This window comes from Gavia stellata, chromosome 3 (genome assembly GCF_030936135.1).
Source record: "Gavia stellata isolate bGavSte3 chromosome 3, bGavSte3.hap2, whole genome shotgun sequence".
Taxonomy (NCBI): Eukaryota; Metazoa; Chordata; class Aves; order Gaviiformes; family Gaviidae; genus Gavia; species Gavia stellata.
In genome coordinates this window covers 57,643,190-57,670,717 of record NC_082596.1, presented here as the reverse complement: position 1 = coordinate 57,670,717, position 27,528 = coordinate 57,643,190, and the positions used below count along the sequence as shown (strand labels likewise).

At 40.4% G+C, this 27,528-nt stretch overlaps 1 protein-coding gene across 1 annotated transcript in view; it reads left to right on the top strand.

Annotated features, from left to right (window-relative positions):
- The window catches only part of PIEZO2 (piezo type mechanosensitive ion channel component 2), a 322,465-nt gene extending 295,496 nt beyond the window's left edge, over positions 1-26,969 (top strand). Inside the window, exons 39-54 of the mRNA XM_059815888.1 lie at positions 6,447-6,839; positions 8,197-8,455; positions 8,958-9,140; positions 9,562-9,814; positions 10,556-10,688; positions 11,130-11,277; positions 11,393-11,607; positions 13,753-13,911; positions 15,278-15,425; positions 17,872-18,060; positions 18,513-18,605; positions 19,733-19,905; positions 21,825-21,941; positions 23,973-24,052; positions 25,430-25,610; positions 26,498-26,969. Of these exons, the coding sequence (XP_059671871.1) occupies positions 6,447-6,839; positions 8,197-8,455; positions 8,958-9,140; positions 9,562-9,814; positions 10,556-10,688; positions 11,130-11,277; positions 11,393-11,607; positions 13,753-13,911; positions 15,278-15,425; positions 17,872-18,060; positions 18,513-18,605; positions 19,733-19,905; positions 21,825-21,941; positions 23,973-24,052; positions 25,430-25,610; positions 26,498-26,750 (2,977 nt within the window). The 3' untranslated portion in view covers positions 26,751-26,969. The remainder of the gene's footprint in view (positions 1-6,446; positions 6,840-8,196; positions 8,456-8,957; positions 9,141-9,561; positions 9,815-10,555; positions 10,689-11,129; positions 11,278-11,392; positions 11,608-13,752; positions 13,912-15,277; positions 15,426-17,871; positions 18,061-18,512; positions 18,606-19,732; positions 19,906-21,824; positions 21,942-23,972; positions 24,053-25,429; positions 25,611-26,497) is intronic.
- The last annotated feature ends 559 nt before the right edge of the window (positions 26,970-27,528 follow it).

The window sequence follows — 27,528 nt, the reverse complement described above, 5'->3', positions numbered from 1 at the left end:
TAATGACCTGTAATTAGAGGAAGCAAAAATGAGTCTATTAATTGAATGATAATGCCATCTGTTTATTGGGGCACCCTTGCATGTCTCTTCCTGGGATTACAAAAGTGCTTATGAGCTTTTTTAGAAATGTGAAATGTTTTAAACTTCATATGAGTTTATTGAGCGATTTTTTTGAATTGCCCAAACAAGAGAAGGAGGCATTTTACATTTCAAAGTAATGATTTCCAGTAAATGTAAAAGCAACTAATTAAATCTAAAGCATCCCTGTGATCATGGATCTAGGATTGCAATGGAAAAATCTGGGGAAGGGGCAGAGGGTTTCTAACCAGCATTCTGGTTATCCTTCTTTGGTTGCCCTATACAAAATTCTGTAGTGGACATTAGGTCCATGAGTAAGATCAACATGTCTGGAAGTACACAGGGCTGCAGAAGCACAGAAGCTATTCCATTATAATAATACATATTCCTCAGTACTCAGGACAGGAATTACTGTAGGTGCCTGATCAGTGCTCTAAACACTGGATTTCCAGAGAGAACAACCGTCCTGATCAGTTGCAGGTACTGCAAATTTCTTGTGAAGTTCAGGGCTGACCCTTGTAAGTCTTATACAGGGATGTTGTTCTTACCCGAGATAAAGCTCTAAAAGGAGTTTCGCTGAGCATCCTTTGTGGGATTTTCTCTTTTAGTAGGGCTGTCATTTATTCTCAGTCATTTTTCTATACAGAAGCTAGAGGTGTAATGAGGTATTTGTAATGTAATTGTCTGATTTCTCTTTATGTATAAACACTCTCATGTATCCTAAAAGCAAAGTGCAAATTTCATATGGTCCAGGAGGAGGAGGTGGATGTTGATCCTTAACAAGCTCTTTGAGTAGCACCACCAGAAGGGATCAGCAGCTAGCATGGTAGAGCATTCGCTGCAGTTTGTTTCCGTTTGCCTGATGAACTGCTTATTAGGTTAAACAGCTTGTGAATTTCAGCGACATGGTTGGGAACTTACTAAAACCAGTGCCTCCCTTTATGGGACTTTGCCCACAATTATGAAATAGCAGCTAGATGCAGGTCCTAAGTCAGATTTCAGGATATCCAAGGTTTTGTATCCTATTCAGTTTGTAGTAATTTTTGTCCATTACAAATAATGTAATCAGTTCCAAACTCTACCTGTGTGTAGGCTTTTATAGGAGCTGCCGGTGGGAGCCCCTGACCCTCCTGTAAGAGTGAACATACAAAGCGTGGTCAGGGTGTTTACGGACACCACTTTTCGTCTGTGCTTCCCTCACCAGATGGGAGAATAGGGCTTGAGGCAGGGAGTACTGGAGAAGTAATGTTTGGCTTGGAAGGCAGGAGAAAGGATGAAAGGAAAGTCACAGTTTGGGGCTGGGTCTGATTTAGGACCATGAATGATAGGGAATGTTTGGGATCTTTGCTTGTGGGTGTGGGGAGTGTAGTAGTTTGTAAAGGTAATGCCAGTCAGTAACTAGCCCACGGACAGAAAAAAACAAGGAAAAATTTGTAAGTCACCCCTTAAACTAATAAACTCTCTGGGAAGGGTAAATTTGTTTAGCAAAAAGAAAGTCATAAAGTAAGAAATTTCCCACTCACCGAGGATAGAAACATCTCTGCTATATATATCCCCATTTGAAATAGATACTCGATCAACTTGATATAAAATGCTTGAACTTGGGGCTCTTAATGAACATTCAATTTAAAATACCTAGCCCTTGAATGATTTCAAGAAGCTAATGCATTTTGAGGTCACCAAGGATACAAATTTGAAAAGTCACTCAGGAAGGTATACTTGGATTAAATTTATGTGATAGTCGATGACTGAGTCAACATCAGCTTTGGCAAGTGTAAATCTCTCCACTTCATTGGTGTTCTCATTTCCTCCATGTTTGGAAGCATCTTCCTAAAGTAAGTAATGAATAATCAGACTGTGCTACGGGTGTCATCTCATACACATCTCCTGACGTTCAAGAATACAGAGCAGCTACTCAGTCAATAATTCTTCTGATGATTCATCCTTCATTTAAAACAGCTTTAAACCAAATTGTTGCAGGGACTCCATCAGAGCAAATGTTTTTATCTGTTGGGATTAATAGATGTTTTTCCTTTGATTTTTCTGAGACCCAGGTCAGAACTTCATGTTTTGGAGGGCAGCTGGCATCTGTTTCTTCCATCGAACATATATGAACGGGCATGTGCTACTTCGATTCCAGCAGCTGCTCTGCTTAAGGCTCTCGGAGGGTTCCCTTTGAACTATGTCTTCATTTAAAATACTTCAACACCTTAGTAAGAGGTGTTGCTCTTGAAAAGAATAAACCCATCCCTTGAGATGTAAAGTAACATGTGAACATTGTAGCACACAGACAGAAAGGTAATCTGCAAAAATAGATTGTCTACTTGCTGCCATCTCCCTATATTTTGGCACCAAAACCTCGCTGATAGTACAACAACCTGGCTATACTGCATAGTTGTGTGCAAAGGGAAACCTCCTCCCTGATGAGCCCACTGGAGTCAGTAACATGAGCTCCGACTGATTTCCATGCTGCTGAATCAGGCCCCTAAGGTGGATCTCCTGTTCCTATAGGAAGCAGCATTTGCTGCTTCATCAAAACCCTGCACCATGCAGACAGCCCTCCAGGTTTTGGCTGGAGGATGCTTTTCTGCCTTTGCGCACACACAGAAATAATGAAGTGGCTTGTAAAGGGTCTCGGCGAAATGAACTGGCAGGACAGAGGTGCCCCTGCCATTAATACTGTTTTTAAGGAAAGTCTTTCACAATACCTTTGGTATCTTGGTGATACTTTTCTTCTATTCAAAGACCGAAGTATGCTTTTAGCCTCAGCCCATTCTGTCAAAAAAGACCATCAGTGAATGTAGGCCTAAGAATAACTGCTTCTTTGCTCCACGTATTTTGCTGCTTTCCTCCCCATCTTCCTTAAGGCAATAATTGCAAACTGTCACTTCATGCCAGCAGATTTTTTCTTCACTTCAAGCTAGCAAGACCAAAGTAACAAGGAAAACGCCATTGCACTTCCCTTCTGACCTCTTTCCTGGTCCTCTGTGCCCCTGGACAAACAGAAGAAAAGTAGAGTGTAAATCCTGTGTTTTGGGGTCCTTTCTTCCCTCATTCTATCTGAGAGACTCAGGCAGGTCACTGCATGTGTTAAAACACCAGGTCACTCAATTTATTTCATAGACATCTGTGTTTTTCAAAGATATTTACAGGAGAACTAATACTTTTACCTACCATATGTCATAAATGTATTTGCTTCTTTCCTGTTGCTATGTTATGGGCTTGTATTTAATTATGTACTTTCTTTCTCCTAACTCATCCAGTTCTTCTTCCTTTCTCCAGTAACACATAAGTGCTCAATGTATGGTGTATGTCTCTAGTGTCCTGTTGTATTTGATAAGTGAAAGGAGATAAGGGTTTATTACATCTGTTCTTTCTTTCAAGATGTGCATGTTACCAATTTTGAAATAGTTTTTAATCTGTGATTGAAATAAATGAAATCTTCTGGAAAGAGTCATGACGGCTTACTACTAAATACCAAAATAAAAGCCATCCCATGCAGACCAGGTTATATTTGGCATGCATCTACTGGCTAAGTAACATATCCGATTTGGCTCTTTGGTTCGGAAAGAGGATTAGCCAATGTCTGACATCTATTTTTCTATTTGTGGAATATGAGCTTATTCAGTTTTAAGGGCTCTTTTAGGAAATTGGCTTGTACCTGTGTAAAAAGGTTCAGCACAGTATATAATTAATAAAATAGAATTTGTACAGAGGAGGTCACTTCCCAAAACATTTTTGTGGAATTTGGAAATTTCAGGGGGAAACAAAGAAAATAAAACCTCCTCACATACGTAAGTTGGTGCCCCTGGAGAGCATGTAGAGCATTGTGTTGGTTTCATATCTCTCTGAATAGTGAATAGATGGTTGTTAGCCTTCTGTGACCCCTATATGAACATGACCGTGAGCAATCTGTGCATAGAAATGTGTTCACATGGTGACTCTAAACAAATCCTTATCTTCTCTCTGAACGTTTTTTCTCTGTGTCAGTGTTTTGCTGCATGGCGAGCATATTTGTTTACTGAACCATGTGTATAGCGATATCATTTGTATTTAACACTGTCTTTATACTGTTTGCGCTGCTAGCTGCTACACTGAAGCAACCATGCTGTTCTCAAGGCAGTCAACCCTTGATGATTTAGATGGACCAGACACTGTTCCTAAAACAAGTGAGCGCGCTCGACCTAGGCTTCGTAAAATGCAGAGCATGGATATGTCCTCCTCATCAGCTGACAGTGGCAGTATAGTGTCAAGGTGCTTAACTCATGCATGCTTTGTTCATTCATTTACCCATACCATTATACTTACTGCAGTGTACGTATATTTGCGTTTGCAGATATGTGGTGTACAGAGTGGTTTGCATGGTTAATGGAAGCTTTACGCCCTTCTGTGTTGTGGCATGATTCTGAGGTTCAAAGTCAGGGTCATAATCTAGGACTCATTTGCTATTTCACTTCTTATTCTGTTTGGTTTGTTTTGTTTTTCATCCTTCATTCATGTATTTTTAAAAGTTGTTCCATTACATTACACTGGCTGTCTAAAACCAGGCTAAAGTCTGTATTTATTCAGCTAAAAAAGAGTCTGATTTTCAGTTACCGAGCTGATGGTTGTTCTTATTAAAATTGGAAGCTGGAAGTAAAGTTTCTCAGCTAATCAGTTATCCTAAATATGGACTTAGATGTCTAATTTTAGAAACTAAGATAGGCAAACGTTGGCCTTGCTTTTTCAATTCCCCATACAGGAAAGATTGCTAAATATGTTTTGAGTACTTTAGCATTGATTTACAGTCTGTGAGGTGTTGGATTTAAGAAAGGGAAAATAGCTATGAAAAGATAGTGAATAATATTAATATCCAGTGCAAGAGAGAACTGTTCAGAGCCATTCACTCACTTTTTAACAGGTAAAAAGCAGAGGTTTGTATGATGTTAGGAGAAAGTGTTTTAGCTAGTATTATAAATATTATAAATATGAAATTTTATAGCATATTAGATCATTCTTTTTCAGCATGTAAAGTGTTTTACAAATTTTTGGTGTCGGTCAGTTTTGAAATGATGGGATTTTATGGTTTTGTGCATTTTAACCAGGATGAGTGCTACCGTGAATCATCAAAACACACATCCTAATAATAGCATTACATGTTCTAATTAAAAGTCCGCTAGAAATAAAGTAATCTAATGTAGCCACAATAAGTTTGGAAGCAGTATAAAATAAAAAGAGCTGGAACTTAATTTTTTATTTTGGCAGGAGATGGTAGTGCCAGCTGGCTTTGTCAGTGCCAGTTTTCTTTTTTTAAGAAAGCTGCTGCCTTCAGGTGAAAACATGGCCCCATTCATTTCATAGGAGCTATGTGAAATCTGGTTTTGTCTCTGTTGAGATACAAGAACATGCAGCCAACAAAAAACACTGAGTTGCTGCCTATTGCCTAACCTATGGAGAAGGACTGGAATGGAGACTAAAAAGAGAAAGAGTGATGTTCGAGGGGAGAGGTGAAAAATACTTGTGAGGGATGAAAAGGGTGAAAGCAAAGCCAAGAAAATATTTTTTAAATTATGGTGTCCAGATTCCCATCTGGAATCATCAAGCTGCATGAATGTACATCAGCTGAGACTGTTGCAGAGCACAGAGAATTAAGAGAGAAAGTGATTACGGACATGCAAAGCCGAGAATAAGCAAGGCAAGCAAGCAGACAACTGAACAGAGTGAATAAGAACAGTTGAAAAAGAAAATAGGTACATATGGAAGAAAATCAGGCAGGTAAGGTAAAAATGAAGACTGTATTGAAGAACATAGGGCAATCTAAAGGTAAGCAAGATACCCTGTTACTGCAGCAGTTTTGTAATCTGGGTTATATTTCTCCACGTTAGCAATTTACTTGTTCTTTTATTTAGAATCAGAGTTGATGTGTGTGTGTTCAGCTAATGTTCCAGTTGTATACAGCACCAGTACCGTGGTTGCTAAAAGCACCATGTTTATAAAGAACTTCATGGCTGCCTATCATTCACCATGGAGCATGCTTTAAATAGCTGTAATATCAAGTCCTGATTCTGGTTAGAAAGTGTTTGAACTACTTTCAGAAAGTTAGTGTAGTTTCTCTTGATGATGATATTAATTTACCCTTTGCTGGTGTGAAAAGATTGTGAATCACTGTGAGTTCACCGGGACGTTGTTCAGGGGGCAGATGGACCCAGATGGTTCATTTGTGTAAGAGGAGATCATAATGATATATTTTCTACCAGATTATATGAATTTTGAAGACCTGGGAATGCAATGGGATTGCTTAGCTGTCTACATAAAGCTACAATTAACAGACTTTGCTTGGTGGTGAGCCTTGTAAGCCTCAACTGTCTCTCTTCGTCCGTCCCCAACAGTGAACCTACGCAGGTCACCATGCTCTATTCTCGTCAGGGGACGACAGAAACCATTGAGGAGGTAGAAGGGGAGCATGAAGAGGAAGGAGCTCATTCTGCATCAAGGCCGGAGGAAGAGGAGGTGGAAGATTATAGCCTGGGTTCAGAAGGAGCTGCATATACTCCTGATACCGATGTGCCATTGTACTCCACTGTGGATAGCAATGCAGAAGCTCCACCTTCCTATAGCAAAGCTGTCAGCTTTGAACACCTTCCCTTTGGCTCCCCAGATGACTCAGCTGGTAAGAGCCTCATGATGGTGAGCCCAGATGACAGTCGGATGGACAAACTCAATGATACGATTCTCCCTCCATTAACGCACGAGCTAACAGCTAGTGAGCTGCTTCTGAACAAGTAAGGACCTTCAACAGGGAAAAATTGTTGGTCTGTGAAGTTTTGTCATTTCTTTGGGTTTGTTGTCTCAGACCTAGCCTACAGTTTCTGATACAGTCCTTGCACTAAGTTTGATTTAAGGGAAGAAGCTCATTTCCTGCGTAGTTGTTCTAATTAAAGATTTCTAATATGATTCATATTCATGTTGGAAAGAAACTCTGCTTTCTCCCCCAGATACCATAGCTAATTGTTCCACTTTGGATCGGATTTCTGTGCTGCAATTGTCATGGAGTCAAGGGCTTTTCTAAATATTCCTTGTGGAGAGGGCGTTTCTTCTCCAGGCAGCTGTGATTTCAAATAAGTTTCCTCCAGGGTTACCTGGGAAAATGTTTCTCCTTTAATTATTTTGGATTACTATAAGGGAAACTCTGACCTTTGACAAAGTTTTTGTTTAAGCCAGTAGGAGCTGAGGGCTATGTAGAGAGACCGCCTTGCTAAGTACTTTCATAAGGGATAGGATGCTCCCCTCTTTGCCCCTCAGACACTGTGCTCAGGAGCATAACCAGCATTGAAGTGGGGATGGTGCCACTGTTCTTCTTCCTCTGCTTTCCGGCCTGACTCAGCTAGGGGAGAGTTTCCCCAAATGCAAGGACAAAATCTTAAACCGTAGAAATGCCTTTCAGCCTGACTGCATCTGGAGAGAGAAGGAGGTTGTGTAGATCTGACTTTGTAGATGCAGTGTCTTTTCTTCAGGTTTTCCACAGTCATTTTTGGTTTTCAGTGAGATCTATTCTCAGGCCAGGGCACTCTTTATGAAAAGCAAAGAGAATTTTGAATGTATTTGAAAGTCATATAATGATTTCTTGCTGCCTTTGATATTTATTTGAGTTAGGTAAAGGGGAGAAGATTGGACACACCTAATGCTCAAGGGCATTTATTATGTTCTAATCTTATGTCACAGGACTATTCGTAACATACGTCTCCTGATGGACCTCTGGAGTTTCTCCAAATTCCCATCTGTGTTGATAAATCAGATATGAATCCAGACAGGGACACACCAGCATGGTGTGATTTACATGAGATATGTTGGTTAGGCAACTGTAGGAAAGCGGTGCTTGTAGAAGTTCTTGGGCCAAACTGACTCTCTGGGTAAATTAAAAAACAGCAGAACAGTGCTTCTAGTTATTTTGTCTGAAATTCTTGTTTTCTGAGCTTAGAATCAGGCTATTTGATTATAATACCAAATCCCATCTTTTTTTTTCCATTGAACTCAGCAGCAGACTTTTATACTTTTTCAAAAGGAAAAATAGTAACAATTTAAAAAGTGGCTCTTGTGAAATTAATTTTAATTTTATTTACGGTACTCTGCTCATCACAGGATGTTTCATGATGACGAGCTGGAGGAGTCAGAGAAGTTCTATGTTGGTCAGCCTCGAGTCTTGCTTCTTATTTATGCCCTGTACAACACGCTGGTGGCCCGGTCAGAAATGGTGTGCTATTTTGTGATCATCCTTAACCACATGATCTCTGCCTCTATGATAACCCTGGTGCTTCCCATCCTTATATTTCTTTGGGCCATGCTGTCTGTTCCTCGGCCAAGCAAACGTTTCTGGATGACAGCCATTGTCTACACTGAGGTATGACGCTGTTTTTGCAACCCCATGTCTAACAGAAAATATAACTTGTAAGCTTTGCATTGTCTCTTTTCTGTTTTTGTTCTCTAGGATCAGGGCCTTTTGGCCCTTCATATTAACATAAATATTTGCTAAAGTCCTCAGCAATTTCTGTGGTATGAAAAGGTCTTGTTTGTGTTTTTCTTCATTGCAATGAGCAATATCCTTCCTGGCATGTAAAGCAGTTATCACAAGAGCAGACCATTTGCAAACAGCTGCTATATAATTGGCAATCAAGAGACAGTATACACTGCTTGTGGTATCTCAGGTACCACTGAGCATCAGTTGGTAATGTTGATTGGCTTCATTACTGAGGAAATGTGAACTGTTGTTCCTCTGTTTATCCTGCTTGTTTATCTTCTCACAAAACTGACAGAGTACTCATATTTCTCCCCTCTTAATGTCACGAGGCTATTGTATCTGCCATGCTTATAAAACACCCCAAGTGTGTTGTGTTTCTAAACAGGTGGCCATTGTCATCAAGTACTTCTTCCAGTTTGGCTTCTTTCCTTGGAATAAATATGTGGATTACACAAAAGATAAACCTTACCATCCACCCAATATTATTGGCATTGAGAAGAAAGAAGGTTACGTGCACTATGATCTTGTTCAGCTCCTTGCCTTATTCTTCCACAGATCCATTTTAAAGGTAATCTGAGTTCATGTACTTTCTTATTTTATACTTAATTTTTAGTTTTAATTTTTTTAGTCACTCATGTGATATAGGATAGTCACTCATTTGGATATTAGGAAAAATTTCTTCACTGAAAGGGTTATTAAGCATTGTAACAAGCTGCCCAGGAAAGTGGTTGAGTCACCATCTCTGGAGGTATTTAAAGGACATGTAGATGTGGCGCTTAGGGCATGGTTTAGTGGTGGACCTGGCAGTGTTAGGCTTACAGTTGGACTTGATCTTAAAGGTTTTTTACAACCTAAGTGATTCTATGATATCCCAACACAATGACTTTGTCTTCCCCCTTGTGAATACGTGACTGCACTTAGCAATGCCTGTGATAAATACTGTGACAGAAATACAAGGTCGGAATGCTCTCTCCTTCTTTTTCCACTAGTGCCATGGATTATGGGATGAAGATGAGAAAGGGGACAGCTCCAGTAACAAAGAGGATACTGATGATGAACTCTCTCTGACAGGAGGCAGGAGAGACTCTTCTGCCTCTTTGAAATCTGTCAATCTTGGGGCATCGGTGGAGTCCATCCATGTCCACTTCCCCGAGCAGCAGACCGCCATCAGGAGGAAGAGCTCTAGCAGTGTATCACAGCTTTCACACAGGTCCAGCTTCTCCTCACACAGATCCAAGAGAGGTAAATGTCATGGCATTTCTGGGATTTGAAGAGCAAATGTTCATTTCCCATAGGATCACCCTGCTGAAACCTTGTGCAGGTTGCTGTGGAGATCCCAGAGGCTACTGAATGCTGCTGCTCCTCAGTGAGGAAATAGGATGTAAACCAAAGTATCTTCATGTTTGAGCATAGTTCAGGCCTTCTTAAAGTTCAAATGGAAGGCTATACTTTCTGATTCACTATGTTTTTAAAATGGCATTATTCAAAAGCTGGGAAAGGAATGCTCAGTGTGGCCCAGACCCAGAATTTCTGGTTCAGCATAATCTCCAGTTAGAGGGAAGGCAAAGCATATTTTTCACATCTACATTTCATGACACTTGAAGTAAGAAAAAGTTTTGATTAGGTATATTGAAACAGATTACCTATCCCATCTTGTAAAAAGGACGGGCTTACTGTAGCCTGAATGTATATATTACCAATTGACATGACTGAGTCAGATCAATCAAATACTTGCCTTTATTGCTAGTCTTCTCTTTTTATAGTTATTAATCAAGTTTTGATCTGCCAGTGTTTAAACCTTTACTGGATGCTCTCAAGATTTTATTATATTGGAAAAAAAGCATAAGAATTCATTTCAAAGCGTCTTTCAAATGTGGGACTCTCATATGGGATGGAATTCTTGAGATTTATTACTTTATAGTTTTTGTATTTAAACTTTGGTTTTGAATTAGCTTCTCTTCCCCCCCCACCCTTTTTTTTCAGGAAGTACCAGTACGCGAAACAGCAGTCAGAAAGGAAGCAGTGTGTTAAGCATCAAGCAAAAATCAAGAAAAGAACTTCTTATGGAAAAGTTTCGAGAACAAATGATCAAAGCCAAGGCCTTTACAATTAAAAAGTGAGCACTGGGAGGAATTGTGTGGGTTTGGGGGGAAGTTCTAAACAGTAAAGCAGTAAAACAGCATTTTAAAGAGAGCAGGTTAATTCAAGGGGATGAATGGGTGCGTATACAGTTCATTGTATGCAGATGCTTTCACTCTTAAGTCCCACCAGCTGAACATCAGATAAATCAGGAGTTGTTCAAATAGCATCTACCTGATAAAAAAGCTAAATATCCTGTGTGAACTTCATTGACTATGTATATTTATACTGAACAAATGCTAATGCAGGGGTTTAGAAGCAATCAGAACAAGGGACTGGTGTCTGTGAAGCCCTGTGAAGGCTGTCAGAGTAGATCTTAGGTATCTTTAGAAATATTAATCATATCACGCCCAACCATTCTCTTCTTCAGTTCATGTTACAGTGTTGTTAAATCACATTACGGTCTATGTTGTTTTAGGACTCTCCAGGTGTATGTGCCCATCAGACAGTTTTTCTACAACCTTATTCATCCAGACTACAGTGCGGTGACTGATGTATATGTGCTGATGTTCCTCGCAGATACTGTGGACTTCATCATCATTGTGTTTGGATTTTGGGCTTTTGGGGTATGTCACAGAGGCATCTATCTGTAAATCCGCAGTAGGATTTACATGCTGTAGATGCTCAGTATCATGTGAGTGTCCTCCTTCCTCGACCACTCTGTTATATTTTCCTTTTCAGAAACACTCTGCAGCAGCAGATATCACCTCTTCATTATCAGAGGACCAGGTCCCAGAGGCATTTTTGGTGATGGTGCTCATTCAGTTTGGTACCATGGTGGTAGATCGAGCACTGTACCTCAAAAAGACTGTCATGGGAAAGGTCATCTTCCAGGTCATCCTTGTTTTCGGAATACATTTCTGGATGTTCTTTATCTTGCCTGGAGTGACAGAAAGGTATAGCCCTTATAATCAGAAAATGTGGGTTGAATACTGGTGCTCTACCAAGTTGTTTGTATTTAAATTTGAGATGGTTATAGCTAAGCTTTGAAATCATGAACAGGTTTTTTCTTGCAGAAGAATTTAGAAGCTTTTAGAAGCATTTTTAAGCAGAATGTTGGAGTGCCTTTCCACAGCAATAACTGTGGCCAACATAAGTTTGAGGAAGAATTAATTATATAAGTATGTACAGAAACATTCTCAACTTAGGCCAAAACGCCAACAGGTGAAAGAGAACTTGCCTGTAATTGAGTGATTAGAGCCCTCAGCTGAGACAATGTTGGCCTCTGATTCAGGCCCCTACTCCCAAGACTGCTGCGCACTGGTTTAGAAGAGTGAGTAGAAAATGTCTCTCTCAGAGTAACTTATAATTTAGCACTTTCCTGGAGTGTGTGAACTGTGGATTTAAATCTCCTTAGACTGAGGAATGTCTAAAACCCGTGCCTCTTCTGAAGAGCAAAAGTTCTCCTCCCCTGCTCCTGCCTCATGGCTCTGGAGGCAATGTGGAGGTGCTCACCAGCTGCGTGAAATCTTGTATCACATGCCTGGTCAGGTTCACCCCCAAATCTAACATTTCTCATTGCATGGCTCAAGGCAGTTATCACCTCAGACTGTACTGCGGAGGTGTTAAGGCTCCCTCTCTAGTGCTTGGCTAACTCCTCTCTTACTTAGGACTTTAAATTGCCTTGAAGTATTTACCTCACTCCATTGACTATACAGGGAAATTGAGTGTGTCACCTGGGCACGTTATTCTTCCTTAACAGTCAAGTTATTTTACTGGGAGTAAACAAAGTAGATGTATAGTGTAATGAAAGACTGAAAGGCCTCATTTCCTCTCAAAACCAAATGTTTTACTTTTCCTCAGTGCAGTAGTAATTGTGCCCCAACTTGAAAAAAAATGTTTTTTTCAAGTAGATCTCCTATCTACTGTGAATTGAGAATTGTTATGAAACTTTAACTTTGATTTGGTCACTTGAAAGGCAATAAAATGGTATCAACTTTTTCTGTGCTTTTATGAAATTTATATCATGCTGTTAATCTCAAATCTTCATCTGAAACCTCCTGTATTCCTTCTAAGTCAGGCTGATTCTTAGAAGCCCCTGCAAATTTCTTAATGAAAATAGTTTTGCAGGTTGTAATTGAAAATATTGCATCATGTCTGGCTCACAAATCCTGTCCATCTTGAGGCATCTCCTGCAGTTCCACCACGCTATTGAACTGCAGTCAGAAGTGGCACATGTTCACCAAGACGGTCAGGGGGATGGAGCACATGACATGTAAGGAGTGGTTGAGGGAACAGGGTTAGTTCAGTCTGGAGAAGAGAAAGTGAAGAGCTGTCTTCAGCTACCTATTAAGAAGGCATTGAGAAGAAGCCAAGCTCTTTTCAGACCGGACAAGAGGCCACAAGTTGGAAAAAAGGGAAATTCCAGTCAGATATGATGAAAAGTCTTTTCACTATGATGGTAGTCGAACACTGGAGCAGATTGCCCAGACAGGTTGTGGGATCTCCATCTTCAGAGGTATTCAACACTCAGTTGGACAGGTCCCTGAACAATTTGGTGTAATTTGACTTGATTCAAGCAGAGGAGGGTGAAAAAGATGATCTTCAGAAGTCACTCCAACTTGAATTTCTGTATGAGTTCATGACCTTGGAGGTGCTCCTCTGGACACAAATAGCCATTAAAGCTGCCTAGATTCAGTCCAGATGTCAGCCCTCTGAAAAGCCAACAGAAGCAGCGTCTACCCAGGGCTCACAGATGGATGTGCCATCATGGGGGCGAGGGGAGACTGGCCTGTGTTGGGCAGCAAGGCACCTCTGGCATCCAGAGGGAGAGGGCACTGCCGCAGAGCCCTCACTCTTCGGGAAGCCTATTCCCAGTCTCTCCCCTGTGACCCTGAGGTGACAACAGATGCTGTTTATAGACTTTCTCATCCAGTGTCTTTCAAATACTGTTTTAACCCTGCAGTGGGATTAGAAACCAAGGGCTTTTCACAGGATATCAGGAAGGAGAAACTGCCAGGAGCACAAAACATTTCAAGCTAATTTGGTCACACACAGATACAAAGCTCATCATCTTCCTTTATCTGTATTTTCCATTACAGGAAATTTAGCCAGAACACAGTTGCCCAGCTCTGGTATTTTGTGAAATGTGTTTATTTTGGCTTATCAGCATATCAGATACGCTGCGGATATCCAACTCGTGTTCTTGGCAACTTCCTCACAAAAAGTTATAACTATGTCAACCTGTTCTTATTTCAAGGGTAAGTCTAGACCTACTGCCCTCCTCCTTTCTTTTGTGAAGTAAGGATCTGTTATTATGAGATGCTGGGGTTATTCATGACTTCACAGGCTGCTGGAAATGAAACAGTAAATTTTGCACCACATGCTCTGTATATGCCATAAGTCCCCTGTAGTCCACAAAAAAATCTATTTCAGGAATGCAAATTTCAGAAAAATCAGTCTCCCACTCTGAATCCAGAAGCCTGACATACCAGTCAGCCATTCAGGTCGCTATGGAAGAGGCATTCTTAACACTTCTAAGAAATAACCTCTGCGAACAGAGATAGGGGCTACACATTGTGCTAGAGAACAGGTGATGTTATTTGCTCTGCAGTCCTAAAAAGTATTAAGGCATCAAATCCCAAAGAGATCTTTGGAGCACATCTACAGGCTCTACCTCAGCAGGTGAGAAGAATAAAGTGAAAGACAATACACATGAGAAATAAGAGCTATGCATTAAAAATGTTTCCTTTGTGTATCTTTTGAGAAGTCCTGCACATTTGAAACTCCAGGAGTTAGGAGTGTTAGTTCAAGTAACAGGCACAGCATCACCCCAGAGTGAAAGGTGGTGTTAAGGAGGCATACCCCACCCTCCACTTACGCTGTTACCATGATGTTGTGATTAAGCCAGTTCAAAGCATATACGTATTTCAAAGAAAAGCTGGAATAATTCCAGCCTTTTCCCAATATTTTCAGTATGGGCTTGTTGCATTCCAGTAGGAAAAGTTACAGAAGAAAGCTTTCTTCACGTGAAATAGTCTTTGTGACCTGGCCAAACAGAAAAGTGTGGGACTAGTAAAGGGAATGATGCACTTTGAACAGCTGCTAGATGCATGTTGGTTTCCTGTTAGCCCACCTTCTTCTGCTGCTTAATCCTGAGTTATAACATCCAGTTCCATATGCAGCTGAGGACTGTCCACCTACTGCAAAGATGCCATGCATCACTTGGTGTAAGGAGGTATAAAACAAATTCCCACCATCCTGTGGGAAGGTTGTTCCTCTACTCCACTCCCAGGTCAGAGGAATTTGGGGATACAAAAAAGTTTCTCTTGTACCATTCCATCAGTGACTCAATCACAATTACGGGGCAAAGTGATGCAAAAGCATGTTTATGGCCTGACAAGGAGATCTAGAGGAACATGAGCTATGGCAAAAGATACCACCCCCAAAACATCAGTACTAGCCGTGGAATCTCAGGTTATGATTGTATTTGTGTTTGCAAAATCTCCCATTAAACTGTCTTTTAACATTGGCTTAGTTCTCCCTTTTGTCATATATACATGTACTGTGCTCATTTAATGTGATCCCCACATTTCTGACGAGTTGTCTGCTGTGGTCTCCCTTCAGGTTCCGCCTGGTTCCATTTTTGACCGAGCTGAGAGCAGTAATGGACTGGGTTTGGACTGATACCACTCTCAGCCTTTCCAGCTGGATCTGTGTTGAAGATATCTATGCTCATATATTCATCCTAAAGTGTTGGCGCGAGTCAGAAAAAGTAAGGAAGCCCCATATGAGTGATCCAGGCCTCCTCTCCCCCATGCAGAAATGAAGAGAAATAATCACGAGTACCTAAATAATTGGGAAACCCACCATAAAGACAGTTTGTTAGAAGATACACCTGGTGTTTATGTTCAGAAATATTCAGACTGTTGGGTACTTAAAGTTAGTTGGTTGTCACCACAAGTGAAATTTCAAATGGCTTCTCTTTTGTGCACCGTTAACATGAACTCCACAAGCATGTGCCTGCTAGCTTAATTGCATGCCTGAGTTTCAAGGCCAGGGTTGAAAGTCCTGGTATTCACACAGGCTCACTTTGCCTATAACAACTGAGTGAGTAACCCGCAGTAGCAGGGAAACTGTAGCTGAAGGGAAGGGTCAGTAGAAGGAAGAGCTCGTGCCACCACGGTGTAGGTCGCAGGGACACCTGGTTCATGTAACCACAGAGGGAACTCAGCCTGCTCTTTTATCTCAGGAAAGTCCCTGCACATCCAGAACTGAACTTCAGGCCAGATAAACCCACCATTTGTCTGACTGAAATTTCAGTCTCTTTAAATCGTTTAAGCTTCAGTTCAAATTAAACTTGCAAATTCTGGATTCCTTATAACCGCTATAAAGATTGCAACCATATGCCTGCTTATTTTGCCAATTTGAAAAAGAAATTAAGCATTCTTTTAAGAGTGACCCAACCAGTCAGAAATTGTACATCTGCCATGAAACAGCTGTATTTTTAAGTGTTACTGACGTATTTCTACTTTTATTATGATCCTGTCTCTTAATGGCAATTACTTTCCAAGTATGTCACTTAGATTAACTCAGAGCTGAAGTGCACACAAATCTTGTATATAGGCTTTTTCTGTCTGACTTCCATTTCTGCCACAAATGGAGTGTCATCAGAGGCTTCGGGAGCCAGAGAAATAATTATCCAGTTCTACTGTGACTGTCCATCTCACTGCATTTTTTTACGCAACAGGATCACTCTGCATTATATGTATCATAGATCTGACGTGGGAAGATTTCCACGGCTAAGCTAGCATGTGTGTGCTAATACCATGTAGCAAAATAACTACCCATGACTTTACAAGTGTTGTTCAAGGTACTTTGGTTCTCTCTCTTTCTCACATTGAGTGGTATGCCTAAGTACTTTGACTGCTAGAGGCTCTCTGAGCTGTTCTGTAACATCATTAAAGGTGCCTGAACTAATCTCATACAGACAAATAATATACCCCTGGTGATCTTGATATGGTATTTTAATGAAAACAGTATTCTGTAGTGCAAGACAAATTACTTGATACACTGCTTTTGAAAAGTAACTAAATAGGCATTGTATTACAGATTTAATATTCTCCTAGGGCTTTATGGATTCATGTTGTAAAGCAAGAACAATTTCCTGAAAGCCAGATTCCTGGCGTGTGTTTGAGGTGCAGTGCAATACAATGCATCTTTATTTTGCACATGCAGTATGCAGTGTGTGAAAGACAGGATCCTAGAACACTGTGTGGAGTTAAATCCTCTAAGAGAATACAGCAAAATAAATTACAGTGATGGCAAGGCATTTTACAGGATGGTGAAATTATTAAAGTATTCAATCATGAGGCCAATAACAGAGGGCGGGAATTATGGACAAGGCAGAACAGACATGCCGTGTGAACTGCTTTGAAAGGAGAAGGAGAAAAGCAAAGTCACTTTTGGTCTCAGAAGCTAAGAAAGGGAAGGATGTTACATCAGCAGTGTCAAGACTTTAGGAACAGCAACAAGACTTTAAACGTTATTTAAATGCAGTTGGTGTGGGATTCACTAGAAACAGATTGGATCAAGCCTGTGAACAACTCTTAGTGTATGTGAGGTGTGAAATGAATGTGGGGGTCGTGCAATATTAGACAATCCTACTTATTGTGCATGTCAGTTGCTTGCAAACATTTTTTTTTTCCCATAAATACAGTTCGCAGCATTTCAAGCTCTATGAGAGGAATTCTGACTTAAGGAGCTTTGAGATAAAACTTTTTGGAAGGACAAATACAAGAAAGTGGGTCACTCCAGCATCAGTTTTTTGAACAAATTGTTGTATCACTGTTGCTGCTATTATTTTATGTTTGGTTCCTGTGAGTTCATGCTTGCACTCTTTCAGACAAAAAATTCAAATTACCCTACCCAATTTTTTCCTTCTTTATGGTTGTGAAGAATCAAAACTACAGAGGTTTACAATATTTTTCACACCAGACACACACTTGACATGGGTTCATTTGGCACTTTTCTCTGTTGTCACCAGAAATTCAGTGTCTGTGCAGGTTTGTCTAAAAATCTCAAAATAACTGGCCTGACAATGGGTAGCAACTTACCCCAGAAGATGGGAAGCCTTAAGATCATTATATATTCACCCATCAATCATACTAAGTGTACCTCTGATAGAAGAAACATTACTATGTTGCTGTTTGCTTTTGCAGAGATACCCCCAACCAAGAGGCCAGAAGAAAAAGAAAGTTGTGAAGTATGGAATGGGTGGCATGATTATCGTCTTGCTGATTTGTATTGTCTGGTTCCCACTGCTCTTCATGTCTTTAATCAAATCTGTTGCAGGCATCACCAACAAGCCTCTAGATGTATCAATCACAATAACTCTAGGAGGCTATCAGGTAAAAAAGAAGAAAGACTAAAAGCAAACGCTGGTTTTGCACTGTATTTCCTTGTGCTATTTCTTATTCCCTTCATTGACTTGAACTCTCCTCCCTTGTGCAAGAGATCAGGCAAGTTCCCACAAATGATCCCTTTTGGGTTGAAAAACACGTTAGTTTATCACTTACGTAAAATATTATCTTCATTTGCAAGTTAAAACCAGAACCCATTGGCAGTGGAATCTGAACAAATTATCCTACATCAGGTGCACTCAGATAACTGTCTACAGGTCCACATGGTAAATATAAGGTAATTGGAGGTAGCTTGCTTCTGAGTGGAATAAGATCATAACCTTCTCCTGTTGAATTGAGTGCCATAATTGTTTTGGACTGTGATGTGCAGGATGCTGTACTGTGTATGTGGCAGCTGATGTGAAGTAAATGTGACAAGTGTGTGTTCTTTTGTTTCCCAGCCTATTTTTACAATGAGTGCTCAACAGAGTCAGCTCAAGGATTTGAATCAGACTGGTTTCAATGCGTTTCTGGGAAGCTATAGGGGTAACACTGTAAGTGAAATATAGAATACCTCATTACTTAAAAATGTGCGCATGTTTCCATGGAGGCCTTTCGTGAGTTTAGTTTGTATAGTTATAAGTGTTCAGCAGCACTGCCATCGTTTGGAAGATGTTTCCATAAAGAGGGTTTGCATGAGTAAAGGTTCGGACAGATCATTTGTCAGGACAGGGCTGGGTTATGGTGAGACAAGTTACCATTAATCGAGACATCTTAGCACAAAATCATGGAAGACAGAAACCCTAGTTGTCCTGTCACCTGAATAAAAACCTCCCCTCTAAATGGCACAAACCTTCAGGAGACGTGATGCTGTTGGTGTACTGCCAAAATAAACGTGCTGTGTGGACAGAACAGGGTTGGCACTTTTAAGCCCTGTGCTCCTTCCTGTAGCACACACAGCTTTCACCTCACAGTGTGGAGATGTGGTGCTGTCAAAAGAAAGTGTGTATGGCCTAGAAAAGTTTTGACATTAAAATGTCAAAACATAAACATTTAAACATAGTCTCACTATTTCATGGTGCAACATGCACAAAGTTACCACAAGTTTCTACAGGAAAAAGACTGGTAATTAGAAGAAGCTGTTGCATTACTAACATAACTGGGGTTTGATCAGATATAACTTTAAAAGAAGTGCTTGCTTCTAGTCCATTCAAGAACTAACATTTTTTTATATTAGATGCTACCTAATAGCCCATACATTATAGCAGTAATACTGTAATCTTGATCCAATTTGGAAGTTACCCGTTTCAAGTTGCCTTATCCTTTGCAGACATCTTTCTGTGCAGAAAGATGCTTAACAAAAGACAGAACAAAATTTTAACTTAAGTTTAAATAGACTCTACAGAGTATACCTGATGAACTTTCGACTCACTTTGGCCTACGTGGCCATCAGTCTTCAAACAGCAGGGTCATTTTTGTTTTGCCTTCTTAGCTCAGCTCTACTTTGTTTATTCCCCTTCCCATCTAAAGCCCCAGCTGGTACCTGAGGAAAACAATCAGTGCAAACCACTGCACTTACAAGTAATCAAATATTTACAATGCTGCCTGACTGGGAAATGTGGCTCTGTGTCTTGCGAATATCACCGCACTGAAATTTTCTTTTCCTCTTCTCCATCTACAGGCTGCTTTGCAGTTTCTAGAGGGCTATGGAAAAGAAGATATAACTCTCGCAGATCTAGAGGGAAATTCAAACTCTTTATGGACCATCAGCCCTCCCAGTAGAGAGAAAATGATACAGGGACTGCTGGATTTTTCAGCTGAGTTCACTGTGGTTCTTTCATGGAGCATTCAAAGGTAATTAACATGGCTGCTATGAGGTTGATGGATCATTTGCCAAGTGTTTGCTCAGCAGAACAGTTCCATGCTGCATTTTTAGTTTAGTTTTTCAGCAAATTCTATTGTACTGCAGAGCAAAAAAACCTGAAAGTGGGAGGGAGAGAGACAGAGAGAAGTGACCTTTGTTACCCAGGAAAACATTTGTTGCCTGCAGTTCTCAAAAAATAAAAAGAGAAGTGGAGCCACTTCCAAGTACATTATTTAAAAAGGCAGCGAGTTTTCAATGGGACTTGAGGGGAAGGACGGAGAAGTAAGAAAATTTTAGCCAGTTTTAGATGGAGATGTTCAAATAAACTGCCCCAAACAACAACCTTGTTAGCATTTATGGGAACTGAATACTTAGACCTAGTTAAGGCAGAAAAACTGAGGAAATACAAACAGAAGTGCTTGGTCTGCTTCTTAAAAGAGTCTGGAACTGACACAAACTATTTTTTAAATACACATATACTCAGATACTTTGTTATGCAAATAGCATAACAATGGCACAGATCCATTTTGTCGAGTCCTTTGCCTGTTTACTCCTTTGGCCTCAGTGAAGTATTACTTCACAGTGAAGTTTTTGCAAGAGACAGCCTAGAATATTAAGTAGTTGCATGCAGGCTAGAGCACACCCAGTCACCGAGGTGATTTGTTGGCTACTGTCTGCCAGCTGGGATCCCTGTAGACTGCTGGATTAAACTGGAGTTAAGTCATCACTCCATGGAAATTAAGTACCTTTGCAGCCCCAGTATCTATCTGTTTTGTTGGAAGTAGACACGGATTGTTATAGCAATCCTCAGCAAAAGACTGTGCACAAGAAGCAGGTCAGCTGAATCACTGTGGGAGCTTTGAACATGCTGGGTCAGTCCTTCCACAGTCAAAAATAGGCTTGTAATGAATCTGCACCCTTAATTCAACTTTATTTGACCCCCCCTTATTTTCCTGGAAGCATACAGTATTAGCTAGTGAATTACATCACTTCATCATTTCTGAACCTTATATTAATTTTTAATACTGCTACTCAGGTTGCCCATATGCTTGCATAACTACAAACATTCATAGACTAGTTGAAAGAGACCTTTTTCACCCTCAAATTATATCCTGTGGGTTACATTGTGACCGTGAATGACTGAAAGTGGTGAAGACTTACCACTGTGACCTTCCACTTCTCTGTAAAGGGAAACTGCTGTCTTTCATCTAGGCCAGGAGACCACAAGCAGCTGTAAGATGAGCCTTTTGTGTCACTCAGGCAGCATACACGCTTTCTGCCGTTGCACATCATCTGCCAGGGACATTTCTCTGCAGCCCCCAGCAGCCCAGGAGCTGCCTCACCCAGCTGCTGCATCCCGACCGCAGGGCATGGCACAAGGCGCTGTGCAAAAGCTGATCCTGCCCCAGCTGTGTTCTGCAGCCAGCGTGAAGACTGGGGGGAGGCATGGGGGTCCTATCAGCCTGTTAGACACATGTTTCTGCTGGGCTGAGGTGGGGTTTTGGGAAGCTGTAGCTGACTGCAGCATCCTTAGCTGCCCTGGCATAGAATGCATGGAAACGCAGACGGTCCTGCTGACTTAAAGTCAGAGCAGGCATGCTCCCTTTCCCATTCTGTTTTGACTGACGCAATGAGCAAAATTATGTTAATCTGTCATCATTGTCCTGTAATACATACAAATGCATAGTCAGTTAGAAAAATACACCTTTAAGGCCGCTACATATCCTCCGTGGGAAAACACACCATCTCAGGTACAAGTAGCATGATGCTTGCTTTAACAAAGTCTGGGATAGCCGGGGTCAGTGGAGTTAGAGTAGTTAGGCAACTAGCTCTAGCATTGAGCAAACAAGTGTTTAGGTTATGCCCTCATTGTAGGTTGACAATGTGTCTTCCCTTTTACTTACAACAGAAATCTCACCCTTGGTGCTAAAGCCGAAATAGCATCAGATAAACTTACCTTTGCCCTACCAGAGAACACCAGAAGAGATATTGCTACAATGATGTCTGGACAGCAACTGGAAAAGGTGTAAGTTATTTGCTTTGCTTATTTATATGCAAACCTTCCCTTTCTGAACGTAATTTCCTAAGGAGGTCAGGCTTGTGCAACTGTATCATTTGTCTGCCCGTCTATATCCGCTTTAATAGCTTTGGAGCCTTGTTCACAGAGGCCAACAGCATTGAAGTCACATGATAGTAACATTAAAGGTAAAAGCTTATTTCCTGTGATAAATGTAGGCTGAAAAGACCATGAACACTGGAACACCACCAACAACATGGTGAAGCTATTAGTTACTTTTCTTTGATGTATTAGATAAGCACAAGTTCATTACAGTATATTCACAGTTAAACTCTCCTTTGAGTTACTTCAGTTCAACTCGATCTGAGGATGTTGTATTGATGATTTTTTTTGTTCTAAATAACCATCTGGACTGTATTTCTCATTGTTATTCTTGAATAGTATTAGATTGGCAAGGAAGTGTTAAATCACTGCGGTCAAAGGGTAACATCTGCAGTCGTTTCTGACATCAGATCTTTTCCTGTAATGGAAATTCACAAGGCAGAAAGAGCATGCTCTTCATATGAATATCAAACATTATTCTATGGATATAGCCTTATAGCATTAACAGCAGTGGTGCCTCCTTTCAGATTTGAAAGGAGTCTGGCTCTTCCTCTTCCGCCTGCTCGATGGGGATTACTTTACAGCAGCAGTAGTCTTTAAATACTGCTAAGCCAACACACCATCCCTGGAGGTCACCTGATCTGATTTGTGGCCACAAGAGTTGAAAAGTTAAAGCTGAGGCCAGCTAGGATAGTGAAAACTCTGAATAGTTCATGTCTGTTAGTACGTGGAAATGAGATTTGTCTTTTCTGTGCACAGCTATTTTTCTGCACCCACGTACACTCGTACATCCAAACAGACTGCTGTTCCACATCTGATCATTGCATTTAAAAAATATTTTACGCCTCTTTTACTTTTCTGTTGTGTGAGGATATGGGAATATTACCTAAGGTGATGCAGTGCCAGGGAGGGTAGATTTTGCTCTTTTGTGGGAAGAGGTAATTCATTTGTAATTCTCTCTTTGCAGGAGGCAAGCAGTAACATGGAAGATATACCTGCATTTGCCTGTGTTGCAATAATATTGTTGGCTTAAGCTTTTTTTAGTTTGTCATAAAGGAAAAATGGTTGTGGCAGCTAGTAGCCATTTGACTACTTCATCAGGGCGCTTTCTGCCACCACCTCTGCTGGGACAACTTAGCTGCTGAGCTCTTACCTGTTTTTTGGGCCTGCTGGAGTGATCAGGAGGGATTTTAAATTAGCCACCTCTGTTCTTCCTCAGCCTGGTGTATGCAATGTAGCAAAGTGTCACAGTACTTCCCTGAGAGCTCCCCTTCCCTAGAATTTTTCAGTCATTTGAGGAAAAAGTTAGGACAGTATCTTTGCTTTTAATGAAATATCTCTCTCTGGATGCTGGTAATTTATTTCCAATTAAGGTGATTTAATTTCGAGTCCAATGGAAGAATTTTACAAACATCTTTCTTTTTATGTTTGAAACCCTCCTACAAACTGTGAAAATATCTCCCAGTGAAAGATTCTGGCAAAAATTCTCACTCTTTTCAGGTGTTATTATTGAAATGTCTTGCAATTCTGAAGTAATACCTGTTCTCACCACATATTTTTCTAGCTACATATTTTTCTAGCTTGTTTACTACTGGTGATGTGTTGCCTTTCTTTGTGCTGTTTATATAGCTGACTATAATAGCAGCTTTGTTAAAAAGGGGAACAAAATATCAAGTCTACATTCCTTGCAAACACTCATGCCCCAGGTGTGTGGGATTCATGGCGTGTGAATGGCAACATTATGGATGGAGCTCCCTGCTGAAGTACTGACAGAACATAGTTAATAAATCCAGCTAACTTTTAGATGTGACATCTGAACACTATAAAATCATAGCTTAAGCCAAGAATTACTGGGAACTGTGTATAGCCCTGTTAGGTATTTCTAAATTATTTTAGAGGTATAAAAATATGAAATATTTGCTTTCTCATTTTTTCCAGAACATTAGAGACAGTGTACCCGTACTACATCAAGGCTCCTAGTGATTCTCTGGCAAAACCCATAAAGCAGCTATTGACAGGTATGTGTCCAGACCATGGAAAACAGAGTATGGTTGAAAGAAGTGCAACACAGCACTCACACTTGCACATTCACTGAGCTGTTATGGGGCACCTCAGGCTGAAATGCAATTACAATGGTTTCTACCTAGTGCCTGCAAGCTTGGGGAGAGATGAGGTAATATAATATAAGGCAGAAAATGCATCTGGATGTATTTTAGCTTCGTATTTAATGGTAAGGATTTTAAGGATGAAGTCCAGCTCTTTTCCTTCAAGTCTGCTTTCAGGAACTGCTTTCCCTTGTTTTCTGAGGAACTGATGACAAGTTTCACTTCTCCGCATCTCCCTGCTACTTTACCACAAACAGTCAGTAATGCGGCATGTCTGCAAATGTAGCTCCTCAGCTTGACACGGAATGATTTTTTTTTAGCTATTCCTTCCTTATTGGCTACAAAGAATCCAGTTTAGATAAATCATTGCATTTCAGAGTGCTATTACCCAATCAGAATGCATACAGGTACTCACAGACATACAGAATACATGCACACGTGCACATATGCGCATGTGAAAAACCTGTTGGGTTGGAAGACTAGGAACGAGTCTTTATCTAAGAACACTGCTCAACAGAGGTTACATTTGGCGCTCGGGCATAGTAGTAGTACTATGTAGTACATTACTCTACTATGTAGTACGTTACCGTTCAAGGTTCAGTGAGCATGATTAGGTTAATTGGGAAAAATAGTTCTTGAGGCTGAACCTAGCTCTGAGTAGCAATAAGTTACAAGTGCTTCACTGTCATTAGTCAGGTCCTGTCCTAAAGAACTCTTAATTTGAGATTCTTCAAAAGGGCTTTAATGTATACACTGTTAATGTACGTTCCCCAGAAATCAGGACGGCCAGAGTTCACCTCCTGTCTGTGTGATAAGTATGCATAATACGATAGTATGCTTTTCTTGATGGAAGAGAGTAACATCTTTTATACCAAGACATAAATGATTTACAGTGATACTTTCACTTTGACATATAGAAGCTGACCACTATTCCTCCAGGTTAAATGTGTTTCTTTAGGCCTGAAACGCAGACGTGCTGACTGTCATTGATACTTTGGCATGAAAATACTGAAATGATTTGATAGTTGTACAGAAGAAATGTAGGCGATACGAAACATTTTATTTATTTAATGCACATTCAGATGAGATTTGCAGAAGGAAAACCACAGAAGTCTAGATACTATACTTTCATACAGAAATAACATAAAATGGGTTTTAGGAGAATTCTAATGAATCTTTAATCCTATATTACTCAGTCATTTTATCATGCAGATGTGTGAAGTGTCTGACTCAAAACAGTTTAACGTTTGCAATTCTTGATATATATATTAACATTTCTTTTTTTTATAGACTGCAGATGGGAAAACATTACGGTTTCCCTGGTCAAAAATGTGTCCGATGAGGGAGTTCGTGAGTGGTGGGTTTTGAATCAGCTTGGAAAAAGATACAAAACGTCTGAAGAGAGTCTTGAACTCTTCATATTCAGTGATAAAGTCAGTCCACCAAGCCTTGGATTCTTGGCTGGTTATGGGTAAGAAGTAATCTTTATGTAAAATTAAAATAATGTAGATAAGATAGAAGTAGAGGTGACTTTATCTGCTGGTTTTGGAGTTTTATTTCTTTTTTGTTGTTGTAATGATTGAACATTACAACATTTTGAAAACAGGTTTTGTGAGATTTTCAAATTCACGTCTATTAATGTTATCTATAGAAGGCTTCATATTTGTAAATGATGATACCCCTGATACCTTTACGTGGTGATACCCCTCTCCAGTGGGAAAAAGAGCAGAAGCACCCTTTGCACCAATTTCCTATTGAAGTAAAATCATTCAAAAGATGTTAGTTTAGCTATAGGTCAAGTTCTGCTCACACCCTGCCCAGTTTTGGTGACCTTCTCAATCTCGTAGCCAGGACCCTGTCTGTGAAAGAGTTATGAAATACATCTCCACAGACAGAGGAAGGCAGGAGACTGTGTCTTCCTGGGAGTTATGCCCTTCTGGCATGATTTTTTAGCTCCTCATAGGAGGATTATCAGGGGAGGTTAACGTTAGTCTGTCATCAGTTACACGTGCTTTAAGAAAAAATATTAGATATGAAACCTGACAGATCATTTGCCTTCAGCAGCCAGCACTTGTCAGATTTCCCATTGTGACTTCCAAGCTGTAGCAGACAGGATGTGAGACCATCAGTGACTGGGGTTAAACCATTTAAGTCAGCAGTCTCAGCTGTTTATGTTCCCAGGTTTCTGTGGTGTTTGAAGAGACCTTCATCCTGCAGCCCAGCAGAAACAAGATCCTAATTAGAAATTAATGTTCACTCAGCTGACAGACTACACTTAGCTGTGTAGACGAGCTCCCTCACACTTGGCTGACCCTTTTTCAAGGCATGATTTGAACTCTTGCCTTTCTTTCTTTTCAGCATCATGGGACTATATGCCTCAGTTGTCCTGGTGATAGGGAAGTTTGTCCGTGAATTTTTCAGTGGCATCTCTCACTCCATCATGTTTGAGGAGCTACCCAATGTAGACCGAATCTTGAAGTTGTGTACTGACATTTTCTTAGTGCGAGAGACTGGAGAACTGGAACTGGAAGAAGACCTGTATGCCAAACTAATATTCCTGTATCGCTCACCAGAGACTATGATCAAGTGGACTAGGGAAAAAACTAATTGATCTCTTTGGTGTCACACTGCGAATCAAGTTGATTTCATCTGAATTTTAAAGGAAAAAAAAAAAGCACAATATTCTCTTAAGAGCTAAGTCTTTTATAGTTAGGTAGCAATGATTTTTCACTGAAGGAGTCCTGGAAGCTACAGCCTTAGGAATCCATGCTGCCTTTCAAATTAAGGATCAACAGTGAAGAAGGTTGGATGATTTGTTGTTTTTAATGTGCCACTCCTCTACAATCTGGGGACTGCTTTGTAATTTAATCAACAAAAAGTTTGCATCTTTGTCTGGCTAATTTAATTTTCCAGACCATCATCACAACTTAAAGAGAAAAGAAAGGAGTGAACCCACAGATGACTCCAGTGTACCTTCTTAACCCTTTCTGGAGCCATACAGATTGGATTGTGCAATATGCTGTTGTACATCACTGACTTTCAAGCTACAGTAATGGGACACTGACTAGCCTTCAGGACACCCAAGACCCAGGGCCGCAGTGGGAACTGAAGACATTCTAGCCATACCCATTTGTAGAAAAGCAGAGGTTTTGATGTACAAAGGACACTGTGGACAAGCCTCTGTTAGCAAAAAGAAAACAAGTAACAATCTCTTTAAATGCCTTATTTTATTTGTACAGTCACAGAAGACGTTTCCACCAAACATCAATGACTTTTCTCAGGAAAAAAAATAAGCAACTGAAACTTGACACTTCGTCAAGGTTAACTAATGGCTAGAATAATTATGGTGAATTATTGGGGTGTTCTGCTGGGCCATTCTCTTCAAAGTT